Source organism: Aythya fuligula, chromosome Z, assembly GCF_009819795.1.
Source record: "Aythya fuligula isolate bAytFul2 chromosome Z, bAytFul2.pri, whole genome shotgun sequence".
Taxonomy (NCBI): domain Eukaryota; kingdom Metazoa; phylum Chordata; class Aves; order Anseriformes; family Anatidae; genus Aythya; species Aythya fuligula.
Window position 1 is genome coordinate 13,043,393 of NC_045593.1, and position 14,895 is coordinate 13,058,287.

A 14,895-nucleotide genomic window follows, 5' to 3' on the forward strand; every position below is an offset into this window, starting at 1 on the left:
CATTATCCATGGTTAACTGAAAGGTAAAAATAACTGTGAAGCCAATGGAGATTATTTGGGTTTCTACCATTGACACTGATCAGTACTGTTCTGACAGTATCTTACTGTGTTTTAGTATACATACCCTTCTCCAACTGCAGTTGGAAGAGCATAGCTGCAGACAGGAGGATGAAGGCCAAAGGAACATTGTCAGTTACATGTATTTACTATTTTTCCTTAGAGTTAGAAAGGGATGGAGGAAATACATTTGCCCCAAGCACAAATTACACCTATTTGCTAGCATATTTTGTACACTGTATCTGTCAAGAAGTATTGGCCCAATGGGAGTATGATGTTCAGTCTGCATCACTGTGTTATTGCATGTGCAAAACCTTTCAGAATTTTTGAGTGATTCACCATCAGTGATCACTGAGAGGTATCCAGCATCCGCATTCAGGTGTAACTCAAGCCAATAGCTTTATGAATACCAGAAATATATACATATGGTAGGGTGGAATCCTCTAGAAGTTTTTTTTTTCTTCTTCTTCTTTTTTTTTTTTTTTTCTCATCATATGCAACCTTTCTGCTTGCTCTAGTGGTAGAGAATCCACAGAGAAAGGCACAACACTTCAATTAAGTGTTTATGTGGTCTCTTGGAATTATCTTTATGCAGATTTTTTGGAAGGCAGTGCTGGCTTGAGAAGCCATGGCCCTCCATACCTCTCCAGAGCCCAGGTGTTCTTTTACACACCTTTTGTTCTCTCCTTGTCGTTCAGCTGGTGCATGTTGTTTGCTCAACTGTGTGGTGAGAACAGAGACAGCTTAAAGATAAGCACTGCAAAGTGAGGAACACAGAACTCACTTTAGAAGCACTGCTACCAAATAGCAAAGGATGTGGTCTAACAGTACAGACAACCTGAAGTAATGGCTGCCAAGAGCTGCCAAAAAGGCTAGCTGTCTGCCTCTGGACATGCTCTCCTTCCGCTTCCCTTGTAAAAATTTTGGTGTTTGTATGACCTTAGGATGAATCACCACATCCTGAGGTGATTCAGAAGACTGACAGAAAAAATGACCCTACAAAAAGCAAAGTGAATAGCTTTCTGGTGGAGTTGGACTACAAAGCTGTGGGGCATTACTGGTCCTTCAAGAGCCTCTCTAGACACTTAATTGGCTCATTAAATTGCATTACTACATCCCAGCCATGGGTTTCATTAGTCAGTTTGGCTTAATCACAGTCATGTAACTTTGGATCAAACATAATTACTAATTTTCCTGTGAGATTTGTCAAATGTTCTTAATAGATCAGTAAAAATTATTAAAACATAGAATTTCATTATTTAAATTTCCATATTCATATAAGAATAAATTAAATTGAGATTTGGGGACAGCTTGTCCCATTGGTTCATGCAAAAATGCATACAGAACTATATTTCAGACTTGTACTTTATGGGGTTTCAGGAAATCATTAGCTATTAATTTAAAATTCATTAACTTCACTAATTTATAAAGTTTTTGAAAATATTGTTTAGTTTTTTTCTTGGCAATTTTGTTCTACTGCTATTGCTTCTAAAAGAAATAATCTTGAGTTTGGACTAATGTGGGCCCTGATCCAGTGAAGGACTCAATTGTCAAAACTTTAAATATTATTTGACTTTTATTTTCTGGGAATGCTCAGCAGCTATTAGAATAAAGCTTTAGAGCTTAATTAATTGTGTTAATTAAAGTCAGGCAATACTGCCACTGTCTTTTCCTAACTAATGCTTTTCCTTAGAATTTTTCTGTCAGGATATTTTACTATGACCTTGCACAGTGTTATTCATTTCCAGAAATCCTCATCAACATACACAAAAGAGATTGTTCTTATGGTCTCATACTGAGCGTTTACTCATCACACAGTGGTTAGTAGATGTAGGGGGTCGGGAGTAGCCCATTTAAGACTGCTTCATTAGGAGAGTGAAAGACAACCTAAAAGAAACAAAATTAGGGCAACACTCCTGAATCAACAGTTACCATTATTGCTGTTCCACCATAGGAGTCTTAACAAGCAAATGCAATTTCCTAAAGAAGAGACTCCAAATAATAAACAGGAAAATAATTAGCCGTAAAAAGATGTTCCGTTCATAATGCTTTATTTTCAAAAACTTAGTCTGAAACATTAGTCCCGGGAAATTTATACAAAAATCTACATTAGCAAGAAAGTACTATCAGTACAATTCTGAGATATTGAATAAGGAAAAGATAATAATAAAAAAATAATGATCTTAGAAAACCTCTTTTTTTACTCACATCAGTGAATATTTATGAGGACCATACTACACAGTTTGTTCTACACACACATTCAGAACTGGTTCATCATTTTATGTATTTTAAACCTTCTTTATTGTGCATCAAAATTAATTTTAAAGTAATCAAAATTTTAAAATATTTTGCATATATCTTTTATACAAAACACAAGAATTTTTGTCTAGGAAAGCAAATACTAATAGAGACACCTCAGATTTAGAAATTTCAGTATTCTGTATAATTTAGACTCAAACATACAATAAAAATATAATTAACATAAATCAGTAATATGGTAGCTATTCAAGAAAATTGCTGCATGATCATTTCGTGATAATTTGTAGACCCATGATGAAATTAAGTGTACAATCAGAGCAATCAAATTAACAATTCACAATTTAACAAATCACCTAACTAGATTTTTTCTCCTTTTCCCTCCATCCTTTCTTTCTCTTTTTCCTTCTTTTGCAACTACCCTGCTTACTTGCTTGCTGCCTTTTCTATGTCCCAAAATATTTTCATTTCTTCTCCAACAGCTCTGTTGAAGAACCACTTAGGCTTTGCTTTTTGTCCTGGCAAATGAAACTCCTCATTACATCTTTATTTCACCCACAGCATGACTGATTCATCACTTATTTCTCAGGAGAGAAGAGTGTGTGAAGGGAGAGGACAGGCAGGGGTATGGGTCTGTTTGCAGTCTCACAGACTTATGCCTGCCCCCTTCTTTCTTCCCTTCCTTCCCTCCCTCCCTATCAACACTTAAAAAATCATTCCCATTCACGTTGTTTGCGAGCACACGCTAGGAGGAATTACAGGCGCTCTGCTGGGGGTTGCCTTGACAACTCCAGGGCATCCCTGTGCGTGGGGACCGGTGGCCCAGCAAAGTTTCCCAGGCCCCTTGGGGGAGGGGAGGGAGGAGGAGGAGAGGAGGCAGTGAGAGGCAGAGAGGCAGGAGCCAGAAGCCATGGGGAGGAGAGAGCAGCGAGCGGGATGAAAGGGGCACATACATCTCCTGTGGGACAACGGGAGTTTTGCTGGCTGGCTGTGAAAAGACACACTGAGGATACAATGGTTTGTGACACATGAAAGCTTTGGAGCGAACTTTATTGCTTCTTCATTAAGGACACTTCCAGAGACTCATTCAGCTCTAAAAAATCCCGTCAACATCTTAAAACAGAAAGAAAACAACCCCCTTCATTTTCTCATGTTTTAAGAACAGATTTTAAAAATTATTTAGCTAAGTCTTGCTGTTGGTGTGCTGGAAGCTTTTGCAGATTTGGCCCTAGAAGGAACCAAATGTCCATCCTTGGGTTCCCATTACCTCCAGTGGGTGGGAGGGAAGGCTGCCCAGCAGCTCCCCAGTAAGGACTCTCCGAAGTGAGAGCTTACTTCCCCCTCATATAGCTTTTGTTCATACGTACGCCTGGTATCCCTCTGCTTTGAATGCTTCCTGCTATACATGCCATGAGCAGTTAGAGCCCAAGAAGAGAGGAACTGCTGTTCCCTACTTTCAAGCTGAGAAGTCATTTATATGATAAGCAAGAGCAGAAATGAGACTGAGCAACCTAAAGCAAGGGGCCATGTAGTCACAGCCAGAGCACATAATAGGAAACCAAGCTGGAAAGCAGCTTACAAAGAAAAGAGCATGACTCTTGCTCCCTGACATATCAGTTACACACAGTTCACCACTTGATCCCAGAATCAGTCCAAGAAAGAAATAGGATCACAAGCTTTAATCCTTCAACACAGCAACCTTCAGTGCCCTACACTGACTCCTAGTGATTTTTGCAGTGCAGGCTGCTCAGCCTACTATCAAGTGTGGAATACAAAGAAAGATCAGAATTGGTTAAAGCAGTAGGCTTGTATGCCTATGAGCCACGTAGACTGGCAGTGCTCAGCATCTGATCCTGAATCTATTACCTGGAAATGGAAGGATTCTGGAAACCGATTTAAAATCTGTGCGTTTCCTTTTTTTTTTTTTTTTTTTTTCTTCAAATTATATAGATTAAATTCACCTTTCCATCTTCAAGATGTAAACTAAGGTTAAAACTGATCTTAGCTAAAATGAAAAAATGTACAACCCACTGCTTCTATTTTAGAAATAACAAGTAAAAATGTAAAACTGGTATTAAAATATATAAAAACAAAGTTGGCTGGACTAGGATGCATGCATTCATTTTTCACTTTTAAAATTACAGTTCTTTGTAAGTTATACAGTAATGCTTTAAACATAAAATTTCTAACAAATGCTGTCAGATATAAACACTACAACTCAGTAGCAGATCTGAAAGACTGCAACAATTGTTAGCTGTATTTTTCTATACTGGTTAATTATGCTTGCATTTGCATTATTTTGAGGACTCAGAAAACAATAAGCTATCCTCCATCCACCCACAAGATTTCTTTCCTGTTCACAAAAATAAGAAAACTTTTTATTACTTGTAGCATTTACCATTTTCCTCGCAAAATTTCAAAATGTATGAATGAAAACTTACCATAAATATTATCATCCATGACAGTGATGGAAGAGCTGAGCAGAGAAATGAAGGATCCAGGGCTTCAAATGTTGGATTGCCATTTTCAGTTTCTTACTGTGTTCCTAACACTTCACTCTTCTGTTACAATAACACATAAATCAAGCCATTCAGAGTACAAATCTAGTGGTCTCTCTTTGTAATTTATTTTGTGGGTACAAATTTTACTGGCTGTAATGGTTTCTGCTGAGAGAACAGGAGAGCCCTAGGTGAAATTAAAAGGGTAAGTATGAAGCATGAGATTGGTTTTTTTACTTTACTGATCAGAGCCTGAAATGCAGCCTTGACCTCAGTTACATCAGTGACTATCTAAAGTAGTTTCACTGTACCTCCAGTAGCATGTATTTCTTCATTTAAAAGGAAAACAGAAGTACAATGTATCTAGTAACAAGCATTTTGAGAAAACACTTAGTTTTGCCAGGTCATGATTCTGGTCTTATGTTTCTGTATTATTCATGTTCACATGCTCCTTTTGCCTTATTTTAAATGTTTTCTCTTCTAAGATTGGTACTCAGAGCAGGAGCTGGGCAACATTCATTATATCCTCTATGTTCAGAGGATGCACCTAGATAAATATGTGAGTGGTCAGTAAAATTTTGGATCAGACAATGCCATATAGCAGTGCATTGAAGAAGATAATACAGCAAAGAGATCCTTCCATGACCCCTTTCTTCATTCTGCCCTTTGAAAGCATTATTCTGAAAGAAACAGCACTGGTGTAGGACAGATAGTATAGCCACCAAGAATGGTGAAGTTACTGACTACTTGAAATTTTAAGGAGAAGGTGCTAAGAGGCACTTTAGGTAAACAAACAGTAATTGCACCTGTTTGGAAAGAGAAGTAGCATTTCCATTTGAGAGTCCTCATGAGACACTCCTGAGAGGTTCAGAGCTCTTTCCCTGGCAGAACTGCACCTTCATGTAAAAACCACTGTGCAGCCCTGTTGGTGCAAACTGGTGAACAAATACTTTAGCAGATGCCATACTGAGCACCCTAGTATTCACATTAGACCAGACACATTGAGAACAGCCAAGAATTAGGATTAATGTCAAAAGTTTTGCAAAGCTTATAAAGGACTCTAAATGCATATTCATAAAATAGCAAGGATTTTCTGAAACAAGCTATCAGCACTTAATCTATTTTAAACTCCCATGGCTTGGGACAGAGGTAAACTCAGGTCATTCCATTAAGGATTGAAGAAAACTCTTCATAAACATTAACTGTAGCAAATATTATCAAATTTCTTGAGAGTACTTGGTTCTCTTTTTTACCATTACCAGTTAGGTGCAGCACATTTATAAGTCACATTTCTCAGATTAAGGTAACTATGTTATTAAAAAGATAAAAGTTGGCTCACTGGATCTAGGGAGTGCCACACCATGTCAGACCAACAATTGTTGCCTTTTACAAATGTAAACAAAGCACAAAAAGCTGTAATTCTTACAATAGAAAATGAAATAGCAAGTATTATGGGTGGTAGCAAGTATTAGGGGTGGGATGTGAAAACAGTGGCAGTATGAGCTGCAAAAGAGCGATGGTTTTTGCTGGATAGCTTTAAATGTAAAGGTCTTCCTTTTGCTTCTTCCCACAAACCTATTTTCATTATGCTGAGTTTGTAGTCATTACTCACAACTGTATGAGGTGAACATGTTTGTGCTTAAATTTACTAGGAATTGCTGCCCTGGATAGTAAAGCATCAGGGAAGATGGGAGTCCGAGCAGTAGTCTACTACATGAGTACTACGATCATTGCTGTACTGATTGGTATAATCATTGTGGTCATCATCCACCCTGGGAAAGGTACAAAAGAAAACATGCACAGAGAAGGCAAAATTGTGCAAGTGACAGCAGCAGATGCCTTTCTCGATTTAATCAGGTATGTCTAAGATATTGCACATTTTCTGTACCAATATCAACAACAGTAATATTTAGATTTGCATGAGAAAAATAGTGGATAATTGTAGATAGTGACTGTGTAAACTAGCCAAATTTCTTCCAGCTATGCAATATCACTGTTTCTAACCCCTACAATGCTACAATACGTGGATTTATATTCAAATGAGGCTGTTGCAAGGGAAGAAGCTGCTTTTAATATTCAAAGAAAGAAAGATGCTTTCACACACAAAAGAAACATTTCTGCTTTCTGCATGGGTCTTTTCCCCTCTTTCCACATCACAATCCTTATTGTCCAAATTCCTCTGCTTTCTTTTACTTCCAACTTTTGACAGTTTTCTCACTTCACTTGAATCACTGATTTAGCTATTAATATTGAATGGTAGCTGCCAATTTGCGTGCATCTACTCAGCTTTCTTAAATAATATGGATGGGAAATAAATTCCAGGAACATGCAAATAAAATGCTTGAAATAGAGGGGCACAGATATAAAAGCTTGTTTTCTCCTTGCTCAGAGACTCTGCAATACCTCTTTTGTAGAGCTAATATGTCATAGATGTATTCCAGGGAGTAGGGAAGCTGAGGTTTTGAACTCAGGAGCTTTTCCACAGGTAAAGCCACCAAAATTTTGTGTTCCACTAACCCATTTGGAGAAGCCAGAGACATGGAGAAAGGCCTCCAAGAGTCATGCTGCCAGGAAGGGGGACTTCAGAAAGACCCATGAAGAGGTTTGCACTCAGATTCCTCCAGATTTGTTCAGTTAGGCTGCCTCCAATTCCCTCAGAAATATCACCATTCTGGAAAGCAAACAAACAGACTCCCATATGTAACAAATATACACACATGTATGTAACTATATGTCCGTGTTATTATTAAAGCATACTCCAAATTCAGAAATATTTAATTTTTTAATCACAAGGCAATAAATTGAGTAATGAAATTCAAGCTGTGCTATGCGACTGCAAAAAATGTTTGAGAGGTAGAAAAGAGTTAAATATTAATAACTTCTTTATTAATCTGGATTCAGACAGAATTAATAAATACAAACTTTAATTAATAAATACAAAGTTAGTACAGACCCACAGAGCTTTGTTCATTTGGTAAATTGCTAATATCCTGCTTCATAAAAAAACCTGCTATGCAATGTTGGATCCAGAAATTATAATTGACATGGTCTATCCCACTCTACAGCATTTTGTCCTGATAAAGCTAACCAGGCCAATGATGTATGCAAAGCTCTACTCACTGTATGCATAAATATATATTCATTTTAGGGTTCCTTTGAAAATTAGTTGGTCAATCCTTTTGTTAGCTCTGCCACTGCCTAAGGTATTACTAGAGTCCTATTACTTCTCATATTGTTTTCTTTCTCTTTCACAGAAATATGTTCCCTCCAAATCTGGTGGAAGCTTGCTTTAAACAGGTAAAAAAAAAAAAAAAAAATCCATCTAAAACATATAATAAAGTAAGACACTTTCATGTAAATGCATTCTCTTTAATAATATCCTATTGTTTTATTTGTACTTACAGCAGAAACAAACCTTTTATGTCCTGCCATCTGTCACCAAAATAACCCCCAACCAAGTCCGATCTTTGTTTTCAATCTTATCATCTCAGTATTTGCTGTAAGAAGGGAAGAAAATCCACCTGGCAAAACAAAGCAATAATTTTTTTCATAATGTCAAAGTCATCAGTATACAGCAATCATCACTAAAGGGAATTTAGTTTTCAGAAAAAGTGTTCTATTATATTGTGAGATACTGAGATATGCACCATCATACAAAGACTGGAATGTGTTCAAGAATGTCTCATGGAAAATGTGCATAGGTTAGAAACTGAGACAACTTTGTGGACATCAATAAGCAAATCAAACAAGGGAACATCCTGTTGCCTGTGGTAGGAATGTTCTTTCCATGTTGCTTCCCATATTCCTCTCTCATTAGCTTTAGCTTATCCTAAACTAAGCTACAATAAATAAATAAATAATAATTATATATATATATATATATGATAGTAACTAGTTACATTCCTCTTTTTAAAATGGGACATTATGGAAACCTATAATGTGTATTATCATAATCTAATTGCTTCATATTGAGCCCCCAGAAAATCTTGACCTGATAATATTTAACAGTTATTGCTGTAGCAATTAAATAAGCTGGAATGTGGAAGTCAAAAAGCAAAAATACAAAGCAGAAACTTCCAAATATAGGCTGATTTACAGAAGGAGAGAATTTAAAAGAAACAATGGCATTTTCTTTAGTTGCATAAATCATGACCAATAAAAAGTAGTGACTTTCTACATTAAAGATTTTTTTTTTAAGTTGAAGATAAACAAGATGCAGATCCAAAACCAACGAATACTATCATTTTGTTTTTAGCAGGGATGATGGTGAAGTCAGGTTAATGATGCAAAAGGACAGTATGGAAATGCAAAAATCTAACCTAAATAGAAAAAAAATATTAAAAGAACATAAAGAAGTCAGGAAATTAAATCATCTTCATCTCAAAATAATGTAAGAGTTAAGGCTTAAGGCTACATATCTAGCTGCAAGTATTTTTAATAAATCTGTCAAGTACAGGAGTTATTATCTGTAACCAGTGAAAGCAATTATACAGCCTTTTGAGTTGCAACTGCAAAAATATTTAGGATTTGATTTTAGCTGTTGATAATCCACTAGCCTGATCTAAGTTTGACTGAAGGCTACGGCTACCTTGAAGGAAAGAGAAAAGATTTAGTAATAAATGAAAATAAAAAATACATAGGGCAAAAACAAAACAAACCAAAAAAGAGTAATTCATTCTTTCTTTCTTTCTTTCTTTCTTTCTTTCTTTCTTTCTTTCTTTCTTTCTTTCTTTCTTTCTTTCTTTCTTTCTTTCTTTCTTTCTTTCTCTTTCTTCCTTTCTCTCCCTCTCTCCCTCTCTTTCTTTCTCTCTTTCTTTCTCTTTCTCAGGGAGGGGGGGTGGGGGGGTACAACAGAAGTGCAAGAACTCTAATCTCTTTGGACTTCTGTAGAACACAGTTTTTAATATTAAGAGGGAAGTGAAATAGTTTAGCAAGGGATAAGATTATTTTAAGAACTGCAAAATTTGGGGAGGGGAGGCCCAGCTTCCAAACTTATGGAAGTTGCTGAATTGAGATGTTGGGTGTGTTGATGTTTTTATGAATGACCTTGCCACAAGATACACATAGTGAAATTTACAACTTGAAAATTACAACTGAAATTCACTTACACACTTACACAGTGAATTTACAGTTTGAAATATACAACTTTACTTTATTTGAAAGTTGAAACACCTGGTACTGAGATAGCCAACAAAAGCAAAAGAAGTCAGTATGCCCTAGCACAGTGTAACCCTAAGAAAGAGTATAAGGCACAATAACGAAGTGAATTGGCCATTGCAGAGATGAGCAAGGAAATTACTATGACTGAATTAAAACTGGGAATTAGTGTAAGATTTTTACCTTTGATTACCTTAAATGTGAAGTGCTGGAAAAATCTTAAATTAGGAGTAGTGGGAATGAACTAGCTCAACAGTTTTAATATATTGCTTGAAAAATAAAAATAACAATCATTCAATAAAATTTCCTACAGCAGCAAGAAACTCAGCACAGTGACTAGCAGTCATAAATCTAAGTTGTTAGTTAAAGATGTCCTGTAGATTCTGTTTATATTACATATATTGTATTTCTCATACACTTCACAGTTTACAGGCTAAAAGCTTAAGGCTTAATTTCAGCTTAAAGGCTAGAAATGGCTTAAAACCTAAAACAGTTCAATAAACAGGAACTGTTTAATGAAAATTTCTTCTGCCTTTCGTCAGCAGATATGCTTACTGAAACATCAGTCATACTGGTAGAATTATCTTCTCAATCAGGTAGCAAAACCTGGATTTTTTGTTGTATTAGGTATGTTACAATAAATCATTTTACAGGAGAAACAAGTATGTCTGTGATTCATAGGTATCTAGATACCTTTGTACATCTGACTCCAAACTTTCTTTCCAAAAGCTCATATCAGATTTCTCTTAAGTATCTTAAAAGATTTATGAAGGATGGTTATCCATTTGTCACTAATCTGCTTCTGCAACACCAAGTTCACTGTCTCATACACAGAATACTCATAGTTCTCTGAATTCAGATGCATAATACTGATCAACAGCTTTGCACACATGGAAACCATCACTGGCATACACTCTCCACATTCAAATCACATCTATTGATATATTAGGTGCTCACATTCTGCCTTTTCCAAAACGAAGCTTCTTTCATGACAGATATGTGAATTAGAATGCACTGGAAGGTTTTTCTCTTTCTTTCTCACCACTCACCAATTTTTCACCACTATTGTGGTGCTGGTCATTTCCATATGACATATGCTGCTACCTTCACTATTCAGGGGTTGTGATTTTTATCAGTGTCAGGAGAATCTGAAAAGACTAACTGCAGATAAATATGCAACTAAACAACTAAAATTAGTTAACTTTGTTCAAGATCTTCTCCATACACCTATATTCACCCCCAGTTAGAGGATATGTTAATAAATAATTGGATATATCTTTCAGTTCTAGCCACTAGCTTTTAATTTCTCTTTCTTTGCTAAATTCAACGTTATCTATCATGTGGCCGAGCAGTCTGCTTGTTAGGCAGAAAGCGCTTTATAACTGATCATTCTTTGTGCTGTACTCTGGGAATACATAAAAAGACAAAAGAACAAAAAACAAACTTGGGACATCAGGAGAATAATCAGTCTACAAATTTGAGGAGGGTTATTGTGTTGTATTCACAACACAGGTGGAACTGGGTGTGAGCCAAAGCTTAAAGAACTTAAAAGGTGCATCAAGTAACTGTGTTTTTAGTGTTTTTTTGTTTGTTTGTTTTGTTTTGCTTTTTCTGTTTTTCATTAATATTATTTCCCTAACTCATACTTACCAGGGGGGTTGGAATTGTAAATCACACATCCTGACATCAGTACTAGTATATACTGTCTATTCCTCATGATAGTTTTGGCTGGTTGAGATATATTTTAACCTGGCATCAGATCAGTGATATAAATTTTTATAGTTCACTTACACATAAGGTAGTTCATATAAAACTATTAGTACTAACATGTATTAAATAGTATTTGCCTCTCTCCTAGTTTGCTCTCTATACGTGAATTACTGGAAAAATTGTGAGTATTTTGCATCTGAAGTCTTACAAGGCAGAAATGTTTCTGCCTGGAGATAAAATGTGCCAATCAACCTCAGAAATGACAGCACCACCAAGATGTTGTTTAGCCCTGTATAGTTGTGCCTACTGAGCACTTTATGTGAGCAATTTTATCTCATTTCACCCATTATTGAATGATGGAAAAGAGTGAGGATATGCAGAATTGTAGTGTGCCATTAAAATGTCAGTTTGAGCTAAAAAAATAAAAATCTAGGAGAATTAAGTATTTTTACTTAGATGTCCCAGGATCTTGGATAACCGATTCCCAGCAAAATACAGTAGAGATCTCCCTGAAAATAGGGATCTCAAAAACTCACAAATTTATGTTTGTCACCAGTTTCTCAACAAAGTGGTAATCATCAGCTCTGCTATTACTCACCTAGTTCAAAATCTTTGATATCTTCTATCCTCTTGAAAGTGCTCTTTAGCCCCATCACTTTCTATAAAAAGTTGGCTTTTCACCATTCCACATACAGAAAAATGATTTTGTAGTCATCAAGCATTCAAGTATTTTGTGCCATCTGAAAAATCACTAACAAGAATAAACCTCAACCTACACTTTTTCCTTGGTAGATATCTCCTTGGCAGTTCCTGTATTTGTTTTTTTCTTAATTTCTTTTGTTTCACCAGGAATCTTCTCATGACTTTTGGTAGACAATGTTGTGTATAGGAAGGCAGATACATCCACAAATTTATCCTTACCCTCATTTATCAATAATGGAAGAATCACCAGCTCAAGTGACTGTCTCACAGCAAATAAAGTAATAAGAATAAAGTAAATAAAGTAAAATAAAAATAATAGTAATAAAATAGTAATAAAAGTAAATTAATCAAGCAAAAAGAAGAAAAGGTGAACAAAGTAATAAAAGCAAATAAAGCTCTACTTCTGTTGCTCAGATTCCAATTTTGAATAAAAATATGTCATTTAGAATGTGCCATTCTAAATAAACTCTTTCTCCACTGTTCTCCACACTGGAAAGGATTCTAGAAAGACTGTTCTCTCTAGGCTAAAGCTAACATTTCTGAATACTTAACTCTGACCAACAAAGTGAGTCAACAGAACAGGTTTACAGCTGTGTGTACCAGTAATACACAGAGTGCACAGCAGTAGTTGAAATGGAAACAGAATATGCTGAGAGGTCCTACAATCCATATTATACACCTAAAGAGAGATCTACCTAACTTACAATGTAATACTTCCTCCCATTGGGAAAGAATTCCATAATCATCAGGAAATAATTAAAGATAAATTTAAATATAATAATAATAATAATAATAATAATAATAATAATAATAATAATAATAATAATAATAATAATAATAATAATAATAATAATAATAATAATAATAATAATAAAGGAATAAGCCTATTGCAACCTAAGATGATCTCTAACTGTGTTTTCAAAGGTCAGAAACTTCACGTGACTGTATTTGCTGCCCAAGTCATTCTCAGGCCCCCATCCTAATTTTTGAGTCTAGTAGCTCCAACATAGGGGACACAGCATGGGGGGGAATGCCTTGCAGAAACAAAGACAGTGGTAACACTGAAAGAAAAGCAGTTTATTACTTCACTCCTAACCTGTTCCAACAGTCAGCAGCCAACACATATCTAACACTGTCTAGCAGCCATATAATGTGTTTCTTTTAACATACTCATATACCTACTCATATAGAAATGAGAGAAGAATCTAAAGGCAATGGAGGAGAATCAGGCAGAAGTCAGTTATTGTGTGCCTAGAGAAAGAAGGCGAGGAAAAAAACAGCAACAAAAAATGCAAACAGGAAATTCTGTAGACTATTAGTCTTTACTTCCAGTCCTCAGTAGGAGATTACTTTTTCATGTTTTTCTAATCTGCATGCCCACAAGTCCAGCATAATTGCACACTTCAGATATTTGTGTTTTGCTTATACTGTGATAAAGAAATACAAATATACATATAATACAATCATCATATCCATACACTTAAAAAAATAAATAATAATTAGAAGCATCAGATATATAGCATTAGGCAATACTTAAACACTCCTGTCAGGACTGAAATAAAATCTCTTTGCTGTTAACTTCTAGGTAATTTCATTTTCAACTCTAATACCTCTCTGTCTCTTAAAGAGGTAATCCCATGCCCTCCTTCCCTGGCTGTTTAGTCCCACTCTCAGTGTTTTGCCACTTCTGGCATGCATCTGATTTCTCAGCAAGCTGATTTACCTCCATAGTGTGTACAAAAAAATGGCCATCTTTTTACTGGATCAGTTTTCTGCTGAAAGAGTACTGGCTCGTGGGGAGATCAAACCTGAGCAGGCACAGAGAAGAAATTATCGCAAATTGGATAGAGTGGGTGAGGGAGTAGAGCTGTGCTTTTCTGTGCCAGCCAACTGTTTGAACCACTCAGCTGCCTCTTCTAACTGCAGACCAAGACTTGAAGCTTTTAGGGAAATTTCATTTAAAACTCAAGAAAACTTGAGCTCCATAGAGATTTACATCCTACGACATCTTATTCAGAATATTTCCATATATCTCCTGTAAGAAAAAATTACCTGAAATTATGAAAGACTTAAAGCCTTTGGGCTTTAGACACAGCAAATATGTTGTAAGTGTACATCAAAACTATTCAGGCATGGAAAATAACAGAAACTTAGGTCAGTGTTTCTAGGTGTTGATATTCAGGTCCACCTTAGTCCATAAACTCACTTTCACTCAAATACTCTCCGATTATGCAATAGTATCCCAATGTTACTAATAATACTACAGCTCTTGGACCAAATATTTCAGTTTTGTAGGTAGGACCAAAGAAATAAAAATCCAAGTTGCTAAATAACCTTGACACCTGCATTCCATTACTTTAAAACAATATTTAGCATCCTGAGATATATTAAAAGCATTTTATAAGTGATATACTTTGATTCTTTGTGCTCAAAATAACTTAATTAGGGCAGGGTTGAAGGGATTTTTGAACCCTGGAGGAAGTATTCTGGGCACATATTTCTCCTTGAAAAATAA

General features: G+C 35.8%; 1 protein-coding gene across 1 annotated transcript in view; it reads left to right on the plus strand.

Annotated features, from left to right (window-relative positions):
* SLC1A3 (solute carrier family 1 member 3) overlaps positions 1-14,895 on the plus strand; it is a 65,509-nt gene that overhangs the window by 40,580 nt on the left and 10,034 nt on the right. Inside the window, exons 4-5 of the mRNA XM_032205691.1 lie at positions 6,464-6,668; positions 8,066-8,108. Of these exons, the coding sequence (XP_032061582.1) occupies positions 6,464-6,668; positions 8,066-8,108 (248 nt within the window). The remainder of the gene's footprint in view (positions 1-6,463; positions 6,669-8,065; positions 8,109-14,895) is intronic.